This window comes from Gossypium hirsutum, chromosome D02 (assembly GCF_007990345.1).
Source record: "Gossypium hirsutum isolate 1008001.06 chromosome D02, Gossypium_hirsutum_v2.1, whole genome shotgun sequence".
Lineage (NCBI taxonomy): Eukaryota > Viridiplantae > Streptophyta > Magnoliopsida > Malvales > Malvaceae > Gossypium > Gossypium hirsutum.
In genome coordinates, this window is record NC_053438.1 from 2,340,221 (window position 1) to 2,361,995 (window position 21,775).

The following is a 21,775-nucleotide window of genomic DNA, read 5'->3' on the forward strand; positions in this document are numbered from 1 at the left end:
ACCCGTTTTCTCAAAATTCGTGGACCAAAACAATTTTTAAGGTGAGCCGATCACACCTTAATAAAGGATCGGTGACGACTCCATTTTTTTTGTTTTTTTAAAGTCGACAACTAAATTTTTGTTTTTCAAAAAACGGTTTCGACACTTTTAGTAAAGATGACAGGGCATCTGCATTGCAATTCTACAAAGAACAACAACTTTGTTATAAAGCAAGTAAAAAGCAACAATAAAGCTACTGGAAGTTTACTAGGGATGCTACTTGTTGGCACATAATTCTATCTTTCAAGAACTCACAGGTGAATTTATTCATAGAAACTACCATTGAACTTAAATAATGAACAATGAAAAGAAGGGCAAAATGCAAATTGGAACTTATAACGACTCATTGTTTATACACACCTCAATGAGTTTGACCAGATTCCATCAATCCAAAAGCTAGTGATAAATATTTAATCCATTTTAAAAATGGATTCAACTAAATGCTCTTATGGAGAGCCATGGCTTGCACCGAATGGTTTCGACTATCTCTAGCTAGCTCGTAATAAAACCCTTCGTTGAAATCAACTAAAGAATTGAAAAAAGATTCAACAAGCTAAGTGAAAGACTTTAGAAACAAGCAATCAGCTTACTGCCATCATCAAAGCAAAGATTTTTACAGTTACTGTTCTCTCTTATTTGCAAAGGCTAAAATCCCTAATAAGCAGGTATATACTAGAAATAACCCTAAAAATAAGCAAGATGCAAGTAAAAGCTAAAATTGGAGAACAATATGTTTTTAATTACCTTACAAGCATTGAGACAAAGCATGAGATAACAATGTTTGAGAATCTGCAAAACAAAATTAAGAAAAACAACTGAATTGGAACCCTAAATCTATAAAAAAACATGTTGAAACCACTTTTTGAAAACAAAAATAGAGTCGACTTTTATTTTGAAAATAAAAAATGGGAGTCCCACTAACTTTTTTTGAGGTTTGATCGGATCACCTTGCAATTCAATTGTTTTGAGAAAACGTTTTGATTTTATTAAAACAATAATTTTGATCTACGGAATTCAAGAAAAATAGGTTCGGTAGTAAGTTACATGCGAGGAAGGATTAGTACCCTCGTCATGCCCAAAATTGGTAACTAATCAATTAATTAATGTCTTAATATCGAAAATTTAAAAATTCGGAAAGAAATTCAAAAACATGATCCTTTTAAAATCACTTAAAAATTTAAGGAAGGGTGCTCTTCTCGTTAATCAAGAAAAAGAATTATATCCCATGAGTTAGGACACAATATCTTAAATTTTGAAACGAGAATAAACACCAAAAAAATGTATTTATTTTTAAAAATTTTGATCATCTTGATTTTGGAAAAGAAATCATATGTTATGGCTTGCTTTCCCTTGCTGGTTGTTTGAATTTATTGCAGGTACACAGCCACCCTGGAGGCGGAGGCACACGTGTGGGGGATAGTAGAGGCTGGTGCGCAGTCCTGCGGTGGCTGGGGCCTTTCTGCCTAGGGTTTTTTTGATTTGTTTATGTTATAGGCTAGGGTTGGGTTAATGCTCTGTTTGCCTTGATGACCTTTTGACTTGATAATTTGTTTTTAGATTCGCCATTGTCATGATAGTTGAATTTCCTTTCGCCTGTATTGGCCTAGAATGCCTCTTCCTCATTCTTCAGTGAGACTCCTCTTATCTGTTTAAGTACTAATGTTTCTTAACCAACTAACAAACTCTCAAATTCAATAAGCGATGATTAATTCTGTCATTCTTGTATAGCAACAATAAAACTCCTATATCCCGACTTTAACTCATGGATGATGAGTCGTTTCATCCTAGAATCATCGATAGGAGCTTTAAGATCCAACTCAGAAATCTCCCGATATAACTTTACTTTATGGAAATATTGTATGCTTGTCATATTTCATTACCTTATTGGCAACAATTCACTCTCTAGAAGTTGGAGGTTTGTATCGTTCTTTTTAGAGATATAGCTTGGCAATCGTAACTCAAGCTTCCTTCGAGATTTTGGCATCATAAATGTGTTCTAACACATCTGCCTCGATTGTTGTCTTTAAGGTGCACATTGTTTTATCGACTTTTATTTTCCACTTCCTTAATGTGCCAATTGCATCATCGGCTTCTGACTGTGTTATTTCACTACCGTTAACAACTGCCCATATGTCGTGTCTTAGCATATAAGAAATTATGTAAGTTGACCATGTATTGTAGTTGTTGTTGTTAAGCTTCTTCATTTCATCAACACTTTGTAGGCTTGTCATTGTGTCGACAAATGATTCTCACAAAATATTGGAATAGTGAATGTTGTTCGTGAACACCGAATTTCTAAGAAAGAGAGGTGAGTCATTTCTTCTCTTATATAAAAAATTAGATAATATTGCAACCACAAAACATATTAAGAAAAAAAAAATTTCCAACTAGGCTTTGGATTAGACCTGTCCATGGGCCGGGCCGGGCCGGGAAAATTTTTTTGGCTCGCCTCCTAGGCCCGGGCTCAGCCCGGCCCAAAATATGGGCCTAAAATTTTGCCCAGGCCCTGCCCGGGAAAAATATCATAAGCCCGAGCCCGGCCCGGCCTATTTTTTAATAAACATTAAAAATTTGTTTTAAAAATAAAAAATAAAAAAATATATTTTAAAAGTATTTTAAAATTAAAAAATAAAAATAAAAAATATATATTTATTATATTCGGGCCGGGCCGGGCCGAGCCTGGGCTAAAAAAGTGGTGCCCGAGGCCCGGTTCATTTTTTAAACGGGTCTCGTTTTTTTTGCCCAAGCCCATATTTCGGGCCTATATTTTTATCCGAACCCTCCCATATTTCGGGCGGACCGTCGGACCGGGCCGGGCCGGGCCGCCCGGCCCATGGACAGGTCTACTTTGGATACCAATTGTAGAACTTCCACAGCACTACTAAACTAATATTTAGCTACAGCTACCAACACTCCAAGAAAAGAAATTTAAGGTGATAAAAGAAAGATTTCATTCCTCAGTAGCAGTGACTAGAGGTGCTCATGGGCCGGGTGGCCTGGCCCGGCCCGACGACCCGCCCGAAATATGGGAGGGTTTGGGTAAAAATATAGGCCCGAAATATGGGCTTGGGCAAAAAAACGAGGCCAAATTAGAAAACGGGCCGGGCCTCGGGCACAACTTTTTTGGCCCAGCCCAGCCCGGCCCGAATATAATAAATATATTTATTTTTTTATTTTTTTAATTTTAAAATACTTTTTTTAAATTTTTTTAATTTTAAAATATTTTTAAAATATATATTTTTTAATTTTTTTAATTTTTAAAATAATTTTTTGGTATTTATTAAAAAATGGGCCGGACCGGGCCGGGCTCGGGCTTATGATTTTTTTCCCGGGCCGGGCCTGGGCAAAATTTCAGGCCCATATTTCGGGTTGGGCCGAAATTTTTTTCTGGGCCCGGCCCGGCCCATGAGCACCTCTAGCAGTGACATTGAATTCTGTATTAGAGTTCAAGAATAAAATCATTTGTATAGTCATTTTACAATTTCATTGTTAAAATATTTAGTTGATATCTTAATATCTTATTTTATCTATGTTATAAAATTTAAGATTGAAATTATATGACAAATAAAATTATCAAATTTTGAATATATTATTAATAATGTATTAATATTAATATATTTAACGTATAGTTATTAACATGATAATTTGCTACACATTATTTTATAATACATTGTTATATATAAATTCAAAATGATACTATATTCTTCAAATTAAAATTTTAATATTATTAATAATTAACCCCCTAATTAATATATAATTCTTGATTTTTTATAAAATAAACTATTAGCTACTTTTATTTATTTTTATTACCATTAACATTGAATGAAGTAAAATTTTGATCCTATTGTTATATTTTAATGATTACTAATATTTAATAGTTTTTATGGGGATTAAGAGTAGGTTTAGATAGGTGGTGCGTTTATCTACAGTTATTGTAAAAATAGTAGTGGCGGTGATACTAAATATTGTAGTATGAGACAAAAAGTAAGCTAAATGCATTGCATCGCACCGTCCATCTAAATCCAGCCTAAAAATGAGTTCACTAAAGAAAAGTGAAAGAATAAGTTATTCGCAAAATTGGGTGGAATAAAATTGCTTGATAAACATTAATAAATAAATTTAATAAAACAATACAACCCAATAAATTAATTAATATTAATGAAATCAATTATAATTTGAATATGTATTTTTGAAAATATCAAGAGTATAATTACAATTTGAATAATTAATTTTAAAATTTATCAAATGTATATATATCGTTATGTTTATAATTTTAAAGTTGATAGTTTTATATATTAAATAAAAGGAATAAATCTCGAAATTATACATAAACTTTGATATAATATACAATTATACATATGAACTTTAATTTGATACAATTATATACGTGAAATTTTAATTGTTATACTTAAAACTTTAATTTTGATTTAATCATACACATTTAAAATAAATACATCAATTTATTTTTATATTAAACAAATATAATTATTTATGTCTGCAATATATAAACTGTTGACACCAATTTTTGATAAAAACAGGGTCGACTTGAAATTTGAAAAAAAGGGAGTCCCCATCAATCATTTTTTATAAGGTGTGATCGGATCACCTTGAAATATGGTTGTTTTTAAATAAACGATTTGATTTTATTAAAACAACGATTTTGGTCCACGAAATTCAGAAAAAGGGTTCGGGAGTCGGTTAAGCACGAGGAAGGATTAGCACACTCAATGTGCCCAAAAATTGGTACCTAGTTGATTAGTTAATGTCTTAATGTCGAAGTTTGAAAACTTTGAAGAATTTTAAAAAAATTGATCTTTAAAGAAAACTCGACTAATCATGGATCGAAATTTAAGAGGATATTTGGCTATTTGGTCGAACGAGAAATTGAAACCCAGCACATTAGGGCATGTTCTCTTGAATTTCCAAACGCAAGTATTGCCTCACTTTGAAATTTCGAAAGGATATTCGGCTATTCGGTCAAACGAGAAATCGAAACCCAGTACGTTAGGGCACGTTCTCTTGAAATTACAAACGCGAAATATTGCCTTACTTTGAAAGTTTAAAAGGATATTTGACTATTTGGTCGAACGATAAATCGAAACCCAACACGCTAGGGCACGTATTCTCGATTTTCTAAACGCGAATATTGTCTTATTTTGTCTTATTTGGAAAGTTTAAAAGGATATTTGGCTATTTGGTCGAACGAGAAATCGAAACCCAACACATTAGGGCACGTATTCTCGATTTTCCAAACGCGAAATATTGCCTTATTTGGAAAGTTTAAAAGGATATTTGGCTATTTAGTCGAACGAGAAATCGAAACCCAACACGTTAGGGCACGTTTTCTCGATTTTTCGAACTCAAAATATTGCTTTATTTAGAAAAATCTTCCTTTTGATGTTTGGTGTTAATAAGCATGACAAAACAATAACGAATATGACAAGGTAAGCATAGTAATGTGAGTAACAACAATATAATAGGCAAAAAGAAATGACAAGGCGATTACATAAACAAAGCAAATGAATAAATAAATAGAACTAAAACATTTTAGAAAAGTAAAAGTGTACATGAATAAATAAATAAACACCAAATAACAATGATGGCAATAAATGAAATAAATAAAATTATGTAAAAAATATGTATGAATGTATAATTTTAAGTTATGAAAATAAGTAATATATTTACATGTGTAGATAGTTTTTATAAAAATGCGTATATACATATAAATTAAAAAATGTCAATATTATAAAACATATAGGTGCATGTACATATTTTTTAGAATGATAAAACAAAAAAATCTACATATTTAGAATTGACAAAATATGTGCGTCGGTTATGAGAACATACGTATGCATGTATATTTTAAAATTATAAAATATAAATACATATGTATATACATTTATATATGAAAATAAGAAATGCATATAAATTATAGAGTATAAAAATATATATAAATATGTGTATATATTAATAAAAAAAATCTGTAAGTATAATATAAAATAAAAAATGTAAGTATGTTCATATGTACATTATAAAATGTATATAGGTATACTTATTTTTTAAGATTATAAAGTATATGCAAAAAGGAATATATGTATATATATATATATATAAATATATAGGAGTTATAAAATATAAAACACATGTGTACGTACAAATATATAACATAAAATATGTGCATATGTATACTATAAAAATGTGTATATACATGTATAATCAAAATCTTAAATAAAGATGTAAATAAACAGACAAATAACTAAATAAACAAATAAAGAATTAAGAGAAAGGGCTTAATTGCAACCTAAATTAAATTAGCAGGATAGATTCGAATAAAAAAGGATAAATAAAGGGGCCAATTTCAAATTCGCAAAATAAAGAAGGGATTAATCGGGAAAATATCCCATTACCCTCCTGTGCTGCGCCGATTACACTATGTTGCAAAAGCGGAGGGGCTGGACATGAAATTAGCCCCTATCAACAAAGCATGCGGATCCTGGCTATTGGGTCGGGTCGCGCGCGGATCCTGAAGAGGGCTAAACGGCGCCGTTTCATATTTCTTTAAAAGCCAGACTTATTTTTAGGTTTCATTTTCTTCAAAGAACAACACAAAAAAAGAAGAAATGGGGTTCCTTTTCTCTGCTAGGGTTCGAAACCCAGCATGGGAACCCCGCCGCCATCCGCCGTTCTTCCCTCGCAACGCCACCGAGGATGACGGCCAGCGTCATGCAGAACAAAGGGCTTCTGCCCTTTACCACCGAAATAGGCGAGAAGAAAATGAAAAAAAGAAAAAGAAGCCGTCCTCGTCCCTCGTTTCAACTCGTCTCCGACGACAGAGATCAGGGCTCCGGCGAAGAGACCGTGGCGCTCAGGTAAGTTTTGGGTTTTTGTTGTTTTTATTTCAGTAAAATAAGAAAAAATAAAAAAACAATAACTAAATAAAAAACAAAATGAATGTTAGATCTAAGACAGAAAACGCAATATCACCTTAAGAATGTTTTTCTCTTTTTTATTTCGATTTTTTCCCGAAGAAGATCTACAGGAGTTTCGTTTTCGGCCTTTATAGCCGAACTAGGGCTTGTTGATCATTATATTTTTGTCCTTTTCTATTTGTTTTTTATTCTTTGTCTACTGTCCCTATTTTGTCTGTTTATTTGTTGTATTCTTTTTCTTTGCTGTTGTGTGTTGTTCTCTGTTTGCAGGCCAGAAGGCTGGTAATTGGCGAGCAACGGCGCGGCGCTGGAGAAGGCCTGCAGACGTGCGGCGCCATAGGGTTTGCTTCAGTGCTGAATGGGGTTTATTTTGGGCTAGGGTTTCTTCATTTTTTGGGCCTGGGTATTTTGTTTTCTGACTTGGGCCATATTAGGCCTGCTTCAATGGACTGTGGTCTTTTATTTATTTTGTTTTATTTGGCACTGGGCCCGACAAATTTAGGCTTTTACGTAAACATATAAAATGATATTATATCAATAATTATTTTAATAATTTATAAGAATTAAATAAATCAAAATTTATATATATAATTACACATTAAATTATAATTCATATATAGTTTTAAAATTTATAATACATAAAAAAAATTTAAATATGAAATTAAAAGTGGAAAAATAATTTCTGGGATTTCTAAAAAGACCATAAATGTAATAATATCAATCAATCCCGCAAAAAAAAAAACAGCAAGTGGAAACACATGGGCAAAAAACTGATAGCGACCAGTTAAGAAAAGTAGCAATCAAATCATGAAGTATTATATATAATTTAACTTTTATTTAAAATTTTTAATGTATTAAATATATTTTAAAGTATGCAGGGCAACAAATCATGAAATATTTATTACTTTAGATATAAGACATGACTCAACAATTTTTCAATTTGATATTTTCGACAAAAACAATCCTTGCAGCAAAAATAAAATCTCAGATAGTAAAGAGAGATTTAAACTGATTTTATTAGCCTCCCCGTTTAATAAAAAAAGTGAAAATATATATTATTAGTATCTAGCTTTTACTTAAAAAAGAAAAAATAAAAACAAACTTGGTGTGAAGTTAGAAAATCTTTTTAGAGGGGTAAATTTCAATTTAAAATTTTATTTTTATAATTTTTAAAAAATTAAATTAAATTATTATTATTTTAAAGAAAAATAAAAATAAAAATTTATTATTAATTTAAAATTTTAAAAAATAAACAATTTTTCATTTTAAAAATTCACGGTCCCTGCTAACCCTCCACTGTCTATCTTGTGTTAAAACATGGCAACCTTTTCCCGACAACTCATTAATTGCTCTTGTATGTGTTAGCTGAGGCTTAAATAAATCTCGTAAATATCAAATCAACCCACCATGAACAGCATGTGCAATCTTGAATAAAAGCATTCAAACTTTATCTTTCTTCACTTGTAATCTTGTTTTCCCATTCAAACTTTGCTCCCAGAGTCGAGCTTTTCCTTTATTTATATTGCTTGGGGAAGGAGAAATGGAGGAGTCTAACAATTATGGCCACCAACATCCCCTGCTTCTTATCTTGAATCAAGACCAGCTGATCCACAATCAAAGTGGTGTAACTCATTGCTCCAGGTGTGGGGAGAAGGTGTCTGCTCCATGTTTTTGCTGTGCGGAGCGCTGTGGGTTTTATGTCCACAAGGTATGTGCCGAGGCACCTTTGGAGCTTAATCATCCTTTTCATACTCATCATCCTCTTCTTCTTATGCAAAATGCCCCTTATTCATCTGGACGGTACATTTGCAATTTTTGCGATAAAGACGGTAGTAAGTTTGTTTATCACTGCTCTTGCGGATTGGACTTTCATATTAAATGTGCTTTGTTTACATTTAATATTGCTGAGAATAATTTGAAAGAGCTTGACCATGTTGCCCTTCAACATCCTTTGATTTCCACTGAAAACGGTGATGAAGAACTTGGAGATGTTAGTAAGTGCTTTGGATGTTGGGAACCATTAGCAAAGTATACACACTTTTCTCCTGACTGTGGATTTAATTTCCATGAGAAATGCGCTAAGCTTCCTTTCAAACTGAATCATGAGTGCCATCGCAAGCATCCTCTTGCTCTACAATTTAATAGCAAACGGCTCTCTTGCAAGATATGCAGAGAAACCAATCGAAAAACAGATCGCAGGCGTATAGGATTTGTTTATGGTTGTTCACCCTGTAAGTTTGCTGTTCACATTGAATGTGTATCAGCATCTTTAGATCTTGTTGTTGAAGATAAAAGCCATGAACATCCTTTCAGTTTGTTTACAAGGAGATCATCATTCATTTGTGATGCATGTGGTATGGAAGGAAGTTATGCTTCCTACATATGTTGTACATGCAACATTATGGTTCATAAAAAGTGCACTTCATTGCCGCGCATCATCAAAAGCAAGTGGCATGATCATCGCCTTTTTCACATATATTTCTTTCCGGATGAATTTACAAGTTCAGACTGCATGATTTGTCATGATGAAGTCGATCCAGAGCATGGTAGTTATTGTTGTTCACATTGCAATATTACATTCCATGTGCGTTGTGTGACAGAGGATAAACGCTCATATTCAATAGTTTCACTAGAAAATGAAGATGAGATGCCCAATGAAAGTTCCATCATTGTTATTGAGAGCAACGATGCTGGAGAAGCTACAAAAATAAAGCATTTCAAGCATATGCATAATCTAATGTTAGGTCCCTTTGATGGAGGATACGAAAATAATTGCGACGGGTGTATGTTGCCAATCTCGGATCCATTTTACTACTGTTCAGAATGTGTTTTTTTTCTTCATAAAGCGTGTGCCGAGTTACCTAAGATGAAGAATGTTTGGCATGAGTTGTGCCGAGAACCTCTTGCCCTTATTTCAGACAAAGTTTTTGAGTGTGCGAAATGTCGGCACATATCTAATACCTTTGCTTATGAATGTAGTGAATGTGAGAGTAAGAGATGTCTCAGATGTGTGATTGCGCTTACCCCTGGTGCTCGAACATCTTTGAGACATGAGCACCCCCTCTTTTTCTACAAAGATTACCATGGGCGCTGTGATGCTTGTGGTAATCTTACATTGGGAGCATTTTGTTGTAAGGATTGCAATTTTGTGCTACATTTTGGATGTTTTTCACTTCCAATTACAGCTCATCACAAATGTGATGAGCATCTTCTTTCACTCACTGCTCATAATGATAACAAATATTTAGAAAGTCATTATTGCGATATTTGTGAAGAAAGTCGAGATACAAATCGTTGGTTTTATCATTGTGCAATATGCGATACTTCTGTTCATGTTAATTGTGTTCTTGGAAAATATCCATTCCTCAAACTTGGGAGCATATTTGAAGAAACAGATCATCCACACCCACTCACTATCGTGAAGAAGAAGTATTACTACCTTGATTGTAATAAATGCGGTAAGCCTTGTGAAGATTTATCTCTTGAGTGCTCAAAGTTGGAGTGTAAATATATTGTCCACTTGGATTGTGTAGTACACTACACTCTACGGTGTTTTTTGTGGTGGCGCATGTAACAATTCAGATGTAATCATATTTGAAACCTATCACTTCATTTGTGGGAAAACTAAAGAGTGGAGAACAGGGTTTGATCTTTGTCTTGTTGCTTGTGATGTTAGTGTTGTCATTGTAATTTGGTTTTTTTGACCTTTTAAGTTTTAAAGAAATGTCATGTAATAATCTTAAGTTGAAACTTGTGTGATTTGCATTGATGTGTGATTGTTGATTTTAGAATTTCTTGTAATATGGGAGTGTGGTTGTACCTACAACAATAAAGGTGTTGCTGGATGCTTCTCTTTGTTTCTTTATATAAGTTTTCTTGAAAATATTTCTAAAATTATTCTCTCTTTTACTGCACATTCAAATTAGGTTTAGTATTTGATAAATTGAAATTACTAAGGATTAATTTATTTCGCTCTCTTATATCATAACCTTGTATGTAATTTCTTTACTTGTCTTTTTCTGGGATGGGAACTCATTCTCATCAATAATTACCATCATATAATTATTGAGAGACAAAAATAAACTAAATGCGTTACATCACACTGTCTATCTAATCCACCCTAAAAATGAGGCCGGCTGAAGAGGAGTGAAGGAATAAGGTCTTTGCAAAGTTGGTTGAAATAAAATTGCTTGATAAACATTAATAAATAAATTTAATAAAATAATACAATCCAATAAAATAATTAATATTTTAATTTAATATTAATAAAATCAATTATAATTTGAATATTTATTTTTAAAAATATCAAGAGTATAAGTACAATTTGAATAATTAATTTTAAAATTTATTGAAAGTATATATATAGTTGAATGTTTATAATTTTAAAGTTGATAGTTATATATATTAAATAAAAGGAATAAATTTTAAAATTATACATAAACTTTGATATAATATACAATTATATGTATGAACTTTAATTTGATACAATTATACACGTAAAACTCTAATTGTGGTTCAAATGTATTGATGCGTCGTTGATAGCACCAAAAATATCCTATCCCTATAAAATAACGAAAATAATAGTATAAGAGAAAAACAACGTGTTTGGAAAAAAATAAAAAAAGAATTAAAAGTTTGATTGAATTGAGATTGCGTAAATTGAAATTGAAATTGTAAAAATAAATAGAGTTGAGAAAAGAGAGTTTTTGATGGAGAGATTCCAACTTTTGATTATCTTAATCCTCCTTAGGTTCAATCCTAGGCTTTTAGGTGATCCTTCTTGAACAGAATAAACCAATTATAATGGAAGAGGACGCCTACAACCACAGCTCCACTTAGATTTTAGACTTACGATATAGAGAAACATGACTCTAGCCAACCGTCACTTTTGTGGAACCGTCTTACACTAGATAATCACTTCTCAATGGCAAATGTCACCCCATTTTGTCTCTTAGGCTCGACAACCGTTAACGCAGTAGGCTAACGAACCGACTGTGCAACCTTTCTAAAACATACAAAGCAACCGCCTTTGCACAAAATGAAAAGATCACTTTTGGAATGATATGGATGGAAGCGTCAATCCCGTAATGTGAAGAAGCAATGAATACTCGTTGAGAATGCTATGTGTGGATTCTAAGCCTCTTGAACCTTTTTGGGGAATCTCAACAACTTTTGGCTAGATCAGTTTAGTGACTCATGCTTTTTGGTAAAAAGAGAAATAAACTTAATGAAAAATGGAATTTTATTAAATAAAAAAAGGGAACAAAAGCTAGAACTTTTTGGAAGAGAAAGCTTTTACAGAAAAGATGAGTGAAATTTGTGTCACTCCATCCTTTATTTATAGTATTCAGAAGACCTAGTGTATTTCTATCTAAATTCTAAAAGATAAATAAAGATAAAAGCTAAAATTATATCTAAATAATAATCTTAATAACAATTTTAATATAATTAAAATTTAAATAGAGTTTTGTGTTTATAAAATCTTTTTTTTAAACTGTTGCCCCCAAGTCTTCCACACTTTGTATTTTTGGCACCACTTCTTTCCTATTTTGCATCCTGGCCCACTTTATCATCAAATTCATGTTTTTTGCCCCTAAATTTCTTTTTTCCTTCAATTTAGTCTCTATAAGATAAAAACCATAAATAGCTCAAATTAGTAGGACCATAATCAAAATAAATATGTAATTAATACATAAAAATATGTCATTCAAGAGTATTATCATGTATACTTAAAATTTTAATTTAATTTAATCATACACATTAAAAGAAATAAATACATCAATTTATTTTTATATTAGATAAATATAATTATTTATGTATGCAATATATAAACATAAAATAATATTATATTAATAATTATATTAATAATTTACAAAAATTAAATAAATTAAAATTTTATGTATAAAATTACATAAAATTAAAATTTATATATATAATTACACATTAAACTATAATTTATATAAAGTCTTAATATTTATCCTAGATATAAATAATTTTTGGGATTTCTAAAAAAACCATAAATATAATATCAATCAATCCCGCAAAAAGAGGCTAGTGGAAACCCATGAGCAAAAGACTGATAGCGACCCGTTAAGAAAAGTAGCATCAAATCAAAGCATGTGTGAAGATAAAGCATTGACTAGTTAGTTGACCTCTCTGTTTACTTTAACCGATCGTCTGCCAGTGCCTCACCCTATTTTATATCAAGTTCGTGAATCATTATTTATCTTTCTGTACTTCTGGTCTTGTGTTTTTCCATTGAAACTTTGTTCTCAACATCAAGTTTTTCCTTTATTTTATATTCCATCTTAAGGTTGCATTACTTGGAAAATGCTTGGGGAAGAGACAAAAGAGGAAGGAGATATGGAGGAGTCAAACAATTACAGACACCAACATCCCCTGCTTCTTATCTTGAATCAAGACCAGCTGATCCACAATCAAAGTGGTGTAACTGATTGCACCAGGTGTGGGGAGAAGGTGTCTGCTCCATGTTTTTCCTGTGCGGAGCACTGTGGGTTTTTTCTTCACAAGGTATGTGCCGAGGCACCTTTGGAGCTTAATCATCCTCTTCATCCTCTTCTTCTTATGCAAAATGCACCTTATTCATCTGGAGGTTACATTTGTGATTTTTGTGATAAAGAGGATACTAAGTTTGTTTATCACTGCTCTTGCGGATTGGACTTTCATATTAAATGTGCTTTGTTTACATTTAATATTGCTGAGAATAATTTGAAAGAGCTTGAGCATGTTCCCCTTCAAGATCCATTGATTTCCACTGAAAATGGTGATGTAGAACTTGAAGATGTTAGCAAGTGCTTTGGATGTTTGGAACCATTAGCAAAGTATACACACTTTTCTCCTGACTGTGGATTTAATTTACATGAGAAATGCGCTAAGCTTCCTTTCAAATTGAATCATATGTTGCATCGCGAGCATCCTCTTGTTCTACAATTTAATAGCGAACGGCTCTCTTGCAAGATATGCCTAGTAACAAGGCGAAGTAGATTTGTTTATGGTTGTTCTCCTTGTAAGATTGCTATCCACGTTGAATGTGCATCACCATCACCCATTATTGAAGATAAAAGCCATCCGCATCCATTCACTCTGTTTCCAAGACGACTACCCTTCATTTGTGATGCATGCGGTGTCGAAGGAAATTACGCTGCCTACATTTGTTGTACATGCAACATTATAGTCCATAAAGAGTGCATTTCATTGCCATGTATCATCATTAGCAAGTGGCATGATCATCGCATTTATCACAAATACTTTCTTCCACGAGATTTTAGAAATTCAGACTGCGATATTTGTCATGGTGAGGTCAATATTGTAATATTACATTTCATGCCCGTTGTGTGACAGAGGATAAATATTCATATTCTATACCTTCACGCGAAGATGAAGATGAGATATCCAATGAAAGTTCCATCACCGTTTTGGAGTGGAATGATGCCAAAGAAGCTACAAAAATAAAACACTTAAAGCATATGCACAATCTAATGCTAAGTGCTTCCGTTGGAGGGTATGAAAACAGTTGTGATGGGTGTATGTTACCAATCTCAGATCCATTTTACTATTGTTCGGAATGTGAATTTTTTCTTCATAAAGCTTGTGCTGAGTTACTCAGGATGAAGCGTGTTTGGCATCATACATTTTGCAAACAACCACACATCCTCATTTCAGATGAAGTTTTTCGGTGTGAAATGTGTTTTCATATAACTAATGGCTTTGCTTATAAATGTAGTGAATGTCAGAGTAGGACATGTCTCAGATGTGTGATTGCTCTTACTCCTGGTGCTCGAACATGTTTGAAACATGAACACCCCCTCCGTTTCTACAGACAGTACGAAGGGAAGTGCAATGCTTGTAGTCTTTATTCATGGCAGGCATTTTGTTGTAAGGATTGCAATTTTGTGCTAGATGTTGGATGTTTTTCACTTCCAATTATGGCCCAACACAAATGTGATGAGCATCTTCTTTCACTCACTCATCATGATGATAACAATTATTCAGAAAGTCATTATTGCGATATCTGTGAAAAAAGTCGAGATCCAAATAGTTGGTTTTATCATTGTGCAATATGCGATACTTCTGCTCATGTTGGTTGTGTTCTTGGAAAATATCCATTTCTCAAACTCAAGAGCATCTATAAAAAAAAGGTCATCCACACCCACTCACCATTGTGAAGAAGAAGTATTACTATCCTGATTGTGATAAATGCGATAAGCCTTGTGAAGATTTGACTCTTGAATGCTCAAAGTCAGAGTGTAAATATATTGTCCACTGGAATTGTGCAGCACCTAAATTTCTACGGAGTGTGATCTATTGGCCCATGTAGTAATTTAGACGTAATCATATTTAAAACCTACCGCTTCATTTATAGGAAAACTCAAGATTGAAGAACAGAGTGTGATCTTTGTCTTGTTACTTGTAATGCTAGTTGTTGTCATAATAATTTGGTTTTTTTAAGTTTTAACATAATAATTTGAAGCCAAAATTGATGAGATTTACATTGGTGTTTGATTGTTGATTTTAAAATTTCTTATAAATGCTGTAAGCCTTGTGAAGATTTGGCTTTTGAATGCTTGAAGTCAGTGCAAATATATTATTCACTGGAATTGTGTAGCACCCAGTTCTCTACAACGTTTCTGGGATTGGTCCATGTAGCAATTTAGACCTAATCATATTTGAAACCTACCACTATATTTGCAGGAAAACTCAAGACTGAAGAACAAAGTTTGATCATTGCCTTGTAATGCTAGTTGTTATTGTCATAGTATTTGGTTTTTTTGACTTTTAAGTTTTAATGCAATAATCTGAAGCCAAAACTTACGAGGTTTGCATTGGTGTTCGATTGTTGAATTTAGAATTTCTTGTAATTGGTCAATGTGATTTTACTTACATGAGGACTACGATAATAAGGTTGTCGCTTGATGCTTAATAGCTCTTTGTTTCTTTATACAAGTTTATTTGAAAACTCAACTTTTTCTGAGATTATTTTTCTCTCATTCTTAGATCCACATTTAAATTACATTTAGCATTTGATTATGTATTTGTTGTGAATGGTTTAGCTCTAAATATCAATTATATGGATATGGCATCAATATCCTAACCTACTCTTTTATGACAGCATGAGTGAAGCAGGCAGAGCTTTACGAAAAAGATAAGAAAAAGCGTTGACTAGCTAACTGAGTTGACCTCTGTTTACTATAAGTGAGCCTCTGCCTCTCCCAGTTCTTGAATCATTATCTTTCTGCACTTGTAATCTTACTTTTCATTGAAACTTTCCTCCCAAAATCAACTTTTCCTTCATTTATATTGGGTCTTTTAAGGTTCTATTGTCTGGGGGAAGTAACAGTGAGGAAGGAGAAATGGTGGAGCCAGAGAATTATGGGCATCAACATCCACTGCTACTTCTGTTGAATGAAGAGCAGCTGATCGACAATCAAAGTGGAGTAGCTGACTGCTCCAAGTGTGGGGAGAAGGTGTCTGCTCTATGTTTTAGCTGTACGGAAAACTGTGGTTTTACCTTCACAAGATATGTGCTGATGCACCTTTGAAGCTTAATCACCCTTTTCATCGCGACCATCCACTTGATCTTATGCATCATAGTCTTCTTATTAAGAATCTAGCTTATTGATCGAGGTACATTTGTGATTTTTGCGATAAAGGCGGTAATGAATTTGTTTATCAGTGCTCTTGCAATTTGGACTTGAATATTAAATGCGGTTTATTTATACTTGATATTTCCGAAAATAATTTGAAAGAGATTGAGCATGTTGCCCTTCGAGATCCATTAATTTCCACTAAAAATGATGATGAAGAACTTAAACATGTTGTTAACTGCTTTGGGTGCTGGCAACCATTAACAAAATATACATAATTTTATCTTGATCGTAAATTTAATTTACATAAAAAATGTGCTGAACCGCCTCTCGAGATGAGTCATATGTGCCATATTTTGCAATTCAGTAGCGATCGACTCCCTTACAAGATATGCCAAGTAATAAGGCAATACCAATCTAACCACAAGGTTAGCAACTCTAATGGTGATACCATTCAACAAATAATCAATCAAAACAATTAAAGATCTCTAAAAACCAATGGAGAAACAATTCAAAACAACCAAACCTAGAAATTGTTGGTGCTTGGGAAACATAAACCAATGAGAATTAACCAAAAAGTTTTGAGTTGTATAACCGTTTCATTTTTTTTAAGGTTTTACTCGCTCCAACTTATAATTTAGCATGCAAAAAAATTACATGAAAATAAACCTCAACAATATAATATAACCCACCAACTAAAACAATGCACTAAATACTAATCAATGTATAACCAAATTAACAACTTCTTTAAAGAATAATAGATGATGGACCAAGAATATAAACAACTTTTGTTTCTCAATTTCGAAGTGTAATGCAAATTAAATTTCACTACTATTTATAGAGTTATCATGCTTTTTTTTATAGATAAAGAATTATACTATAGGTATCTTTTTAGATAGAAATCTCATAGATATAACTAATTAATTGGTTAACTTTTATGATTTAAGAGATATAATTTAGTGATAAATCTTAATTAATAATCAAGTGATATAACTATCGATTAATGATAATTTTTCATTTGCAACTATTGAAACATATATATTTTGCAAAGTTCCAACACTTTCATTTTCAAAATATTCTAAATTTTATTAATATTGAGAATCAATTATATTAATGAATGTGTCTTACGATTGAATCATCATTTAGTGAAAACATGTTAAAGTTAATCGAGATTGCATGATAAATCCTACTTTAAATCAACTATTGTATTTAATTAACCGAACAAATCCCACATAATGGTTCAACATTAGTCAATTCATAATATCTAAGGATACTATTATGACCACGTGTCTATAATCTCTTTTCATGAGTTTTATTAAAGTCAAGCTCCTAAGTTCTTAAAAGGTCAAATTTAATTGCCATATCATATTGACCATTAAAAATTAATAGTAAATGTCAATCAATGGATTCTTTTACTAAATTTTTACAGTTCAAATATTAAACTTAATTGTTTTTTTTAAAATTGAACACTTTTTACATTTGCACCCTTAAACCATTATTCTATAATACATAGTTATACATAAATTCAAAATTTATTATATTATTAACATTAAAATTTTAATATTATTAATAATTAACCCCTAATTAATATATAATTCTTGATTTTTTTTATAAAATAAACCATTAGCTACTTTTATTTATTTTTATTACCATTCACATTGAATAAAGTAAAATTTTGATCCTATTTTTATATTTTAGTACTCACTAATATTTAATAGTTTTTATGGAGACTAAAAATGGGGCCGACTCATTGGAACACTGGCTCTGCGTGAAGCGATTCCCATTAACGACAACCCACAGTGATAGGACTCAACAGGCTAGTGTTAAGAAAAATTGCTGAAGATAATAATAAGTTTTAAAAATTATTAATGGCATACTTGTCGTTTAGTGTATACAATTTTGAAGTTCATCCTTTTATATATTAAATAAATAGACAATTGTTTTTTTTCCTTGGATTTATAAAAAACCATAAATATAATATCAATCAATCTCGCAAAAAGAGGTTTTTGAATCACTCTATTTTATATCAAATACTTTATTGGTTCTTGAATCATTCCATTGAAACTTTGCTCTCAAAATCAAGTTTTTCCTTCATTTATATTCCATCTTAAGAGATAAGAGAGGAAGGAGGTATGGAGGAGTCAAACAATTATGGGCACCAACATCCCCTGCTTCTTATGTTGAATCAAGAGCAGCTGATCAACTATGGCAGTGGGGTAGCTGACTGCTCGAGGTGCGGGGAGGAGGTGTCTGCTCCATGTTTTTGCTGTGCTGAGCACTGCGGGTTTTACCTTCACAAGGTATGTGCCGAGGCACCTTTGGAGCTTAATCATCCTTTTCATCACGATCATCCTCTTCGTCTTATGCAAAATGCACCTTATTCATCTGCTGGAGACTACATTTGTGATTTTTGTGATAAAGGGGATAATAAGTTTGTTTATCACTGCTCTTGCGGATTGGACTTTCATATTAAATGTGCTTTGTTTACATTTAATATTGCTGAAAATAATTTGAAAGAGCTTGAGCATGTTCCCCTTCAAGATCCATTGATTTCCACTGAAAATGGTGATGAAGAACTTGAAGGTGTTAGCAAGTGCTTTGGATGTAGGGAACCATTAACAAAGTATACACACTTTTCTCCTGACTGTGGATTTAATTTACATGAGAAATGCGCTAAGCTTCCTTTCAAATTGAATCATATGTTGCATCGCGAGCATCCTCTTGTTCTACAATTTAATAGCGAACGGCTCTCCTGCAAGATATGCCTAGTAACAAGGCGAAGAGAATTTGTTTATGGTTGTTCTCCTTGTAAGATTGCTATCCCCATTGAATGTGCATTACCATCACCCATTATTGAAGATAAAAGCCATCCGCATCCATTCACTCTGTTTCCAAGACGACTACCCTTCATTTGTGATGCATGCGGTGTCGAAGGAAATTACGCTTCCTACATTTGTTGTACATGCAACATAATAGTCCATAAAGAGTGCATTTCATTGCCATGTATCATCATTAGCAAGTGGCATGATCATCGCATTTATCACAAATACTTTCTTCCACGAGATTTTAGAAATTCAGACTGCGATATTTGTCATGGTGAGGTCAATATTGTAATATTACATTTCATGCCCGTTGTGTGACAGAGGATAAATATTCATATTCTATACCTTCACGCGAAGATGAAGATGAGATATCCAATGAAAGTTCCATCACCGTTTTGGAGTGGAATGATGCCAAAGAAGCTACAAAAATAAAACACTTAAAGCATATGCACAATCTAATGCTAAGTGCTTCCGTTGGAGGGTATGAAAACAGTTGTGATGGGTGTATGTTACCAATCTCAGATCCATTTTACTATTGTTCGGAATGTGATTTTTTTCTTCATAAAGCTTGTGCTGAGTTACTCAGGATGAAGCGTGTTTGGCATCATACATATTGCAAACAACCACACATCCTCATTTCAGATAAAGTTTTTCATTGTGAAATGTGTTTTCACAAATCTAATGCCTTTGCTTATGAATGTAGTGAATGTGAGAGTAGGACATGTCTCAGATGTGTGATTGCTCTTACTCCTGGTGCGCGAACATGTTTGAAACATGAACACCCCCTCCGTTTCTACAGAGAGTACAAAGGGAAGTGCAATGCTTGTAGTTGTTTTTCATGGCGGGCATTTTGTTGTAAGGATTGCAATTTTGTGCTACATCTTGGATGTTTTTCACTTCCCATTACGACTCAACACAAATGTGATGAGCATCTTCTGTCACTCACTGATCATGATGATAACAATTATTCAGAAAGTCATTATTGCGATATCTGTGAAGAAAGTCGAGATCCAAATCGTTGGTTTTATCATTGTGCAATATGCAATACTTCTGCTCATGTTAATTGTGTTCTTGGAAAATATACATTCCTTAAACTCGGGAGCATCTTTGAAGAAACAGATCATCCACACCCACTCACCATTGTGAAGAAGAAATATTACTATCCTGATTGTGATAAATGCGGTAAGCCTTGTGAAGATTTGGCTCTTGAATGCTCAAAGTCTGAGTGCAAATATATTGTCCACTGGAATTGTGCAGCACCTAGAAAACTACAGTGTCTGATCGGTTGGCCCATGTAGTAATTTAGATCTAATTATATTTGAGACCTACCACTTCATTTATAGGAAAACTCAAGACTGAAGAATAGAGTTTGATCTTTGTCTTGTTACTTGTAATGCTAGTTGTTGTTGTCATAATAATTTGGTTTTTCTGACTTCGAAGTTTTAATGTAATAATTTGAAGCCAATACTGATGAGATTTTCATTGGTGTTTGATTGTTGATTTTAAAATTTCTTGTAATTGGACAATTTGATTGTACTTAACATCAAGACTATGATAATAAGGTTGTCGCTTGATTCTTAATAGCTCTTTGTTTCTTTATACAAGTTTATTTGAAAACTCCAACTTTTTTTTAGATTATTTTTCTCTCATTATTAGATTCACGTTTAAATTACATTTAGCATTTGATTATGTATTTGTTGTGGATGATTTAGCTCTGAATATCAATTATATGGATATGGCATCAATATCCTAACCTACTCTTTTATGACAGCTTGAGTGAAGCAGGCAGAGCTTTACGAAAAAGATAAGAAAAAGCGTTGACTAGTTAACGGAGGTGACCTCTGTTTACTATAAGTGAGCCTCTGCCTCTACCAGTTCTTGAATCATTATCTTTCTGCACTTGAAATCTTACTTTTTCATTGAAACTTTCCTCCCAAAATCAACTTTTCCTTTATTTATATTGGGTCTTTTAAGGTTCTATTGTTTGGGGGAAGTGACAGTGAGGAAGGAGAAATGGTGGAGCCAGAGAATTATGGGCATCAACATCCACTGCTACTTCTGTTGAACGAAGAGCAGCTGATCGACAATCAAAGTGGAGTTGCTGACTGCTCCAAGTGTGGGGCGAAGGTGTCTGCTTCATGTTTTAGCTGTGCGGAAAACTGTGGATTTTACCTTCACAAGATATGTGCTGCTGCACCTTTGAAGCTTAATCACCCTTTTCATCGCGACCATCCACTTGATCTTATGCATCATAGTCTTCTTATTAAGAATCCAGCTTATTGATCGAGGTACATTTGTGATTTTTGCGATAAAGGCGGTAATGAATTTGTCTATCAGTGCTCTTGCAATTTGGACTTGAATATTAAATGTGGTTTATTTA

At 32.8% G+C, this 21,775-nt stretch overlaps 4 protein-coding genes across 6 annotated transcripts; all 4 read left to right on the forward strand.

Annotated features, from left to right (window-relative positions):
• Nucleotides 1–6,628: 6,628 nt before the first annotated feature.
• LOC107934813 (uncharacterized) lies at nucleotides 6,629–7,506 on the forward strand. The gene is made up of 2 exons (XM_016867326.2): nucleotides 6,629–6,908; nucleotides 7,239–7,506. Exons 1-2 carry the CDS (start codon nucleotides 6,660–6,662, stop codon nucleotides 7,488–7,490), a joined length of 501 nt encoding a protein of 166 aa, XP_016722815.1. The 5' UTR covers nucleotides 6,629–6,659; the 3' UTR covers nucleotides 7,491–7,506.
• Nucleotides 7,507–8,508: 1,002 nt separating this feature from the next.
• On the forward strand, nucleotides 8,509–10,542 carry LOC107934841 (uncharacterized). The gene has a single exon (XM_016867350.1). It carries the CDS (start codon nucleotides 8,509–8,511, stop codon nucleotides 10,540–10,542), a length of 2,034 nt encoding a protein of 677 aa, XP_016722839.1.
• A 2,495-nt stretch (nucleotides 10,543–13,037) lies between these two features.
• On the forward strand, nucleotides 13,038–15,371 carry LOC107934817 (uncharacterized). The gene is made up of 2 exons (XM_041088014.1): nucleotides 13,038–13,175; nucleotides 13,282–15,371. The coding sequence occupies exon 2, from the start codon at nucleotides 13,299–13,301 to the stop codon at nucleotides 14,325–14,327; it is 1,029 nt and encodes a 342-aa protein (XP_040943948.1). The 5' UTR covers nucleotides 13,038–13,175; nucleotides 13,282–13,298; the 3' UTR covers nucleotides 14,328–15,371.
• Nucleotides 15,372–18,705: 3,334 nt separating this feature from the next.
• On the forward strand, nucleotides 18,706–21,775 carry LOC107934842 (uncharacterized). Of its 3 annotated transcripts, none has more exons than XM_041088015.1 (3): nucleotides 18,706–20,577; nucleotides 21,167–21,249; nucleotides 21,370–21,775. In XM_041088015.1, the coding sequence occupies exon 1, from the start codon at nucleotides 18,706–18,708 to the stop codon at nucleotides 19,711–19,713; it is 1,008 nt and encodes a 335-aa protein (XP_040943949.1). In that variant the 3' UTR covers nucleotides 19,714–20,577; nucleotides 21,167–21,249; nucleotides 21,370–21,775. The 3 variants fall into 3 exon arrangements, with proteins under 3 accessions (XP_040943949.1, XP_040943950.1, XP_040943951.1); XM_041088016.1 differs by having other exon boundaries at nucleotides 21,396–21,775; XM_041088017.1 differs by lacking the exons at nucleotides 21,167–21,249; nucleotides 21,370–21,775 and having other exon boundaries at nucleotides 18,706–19,899; nucleotides 20,099–20,834.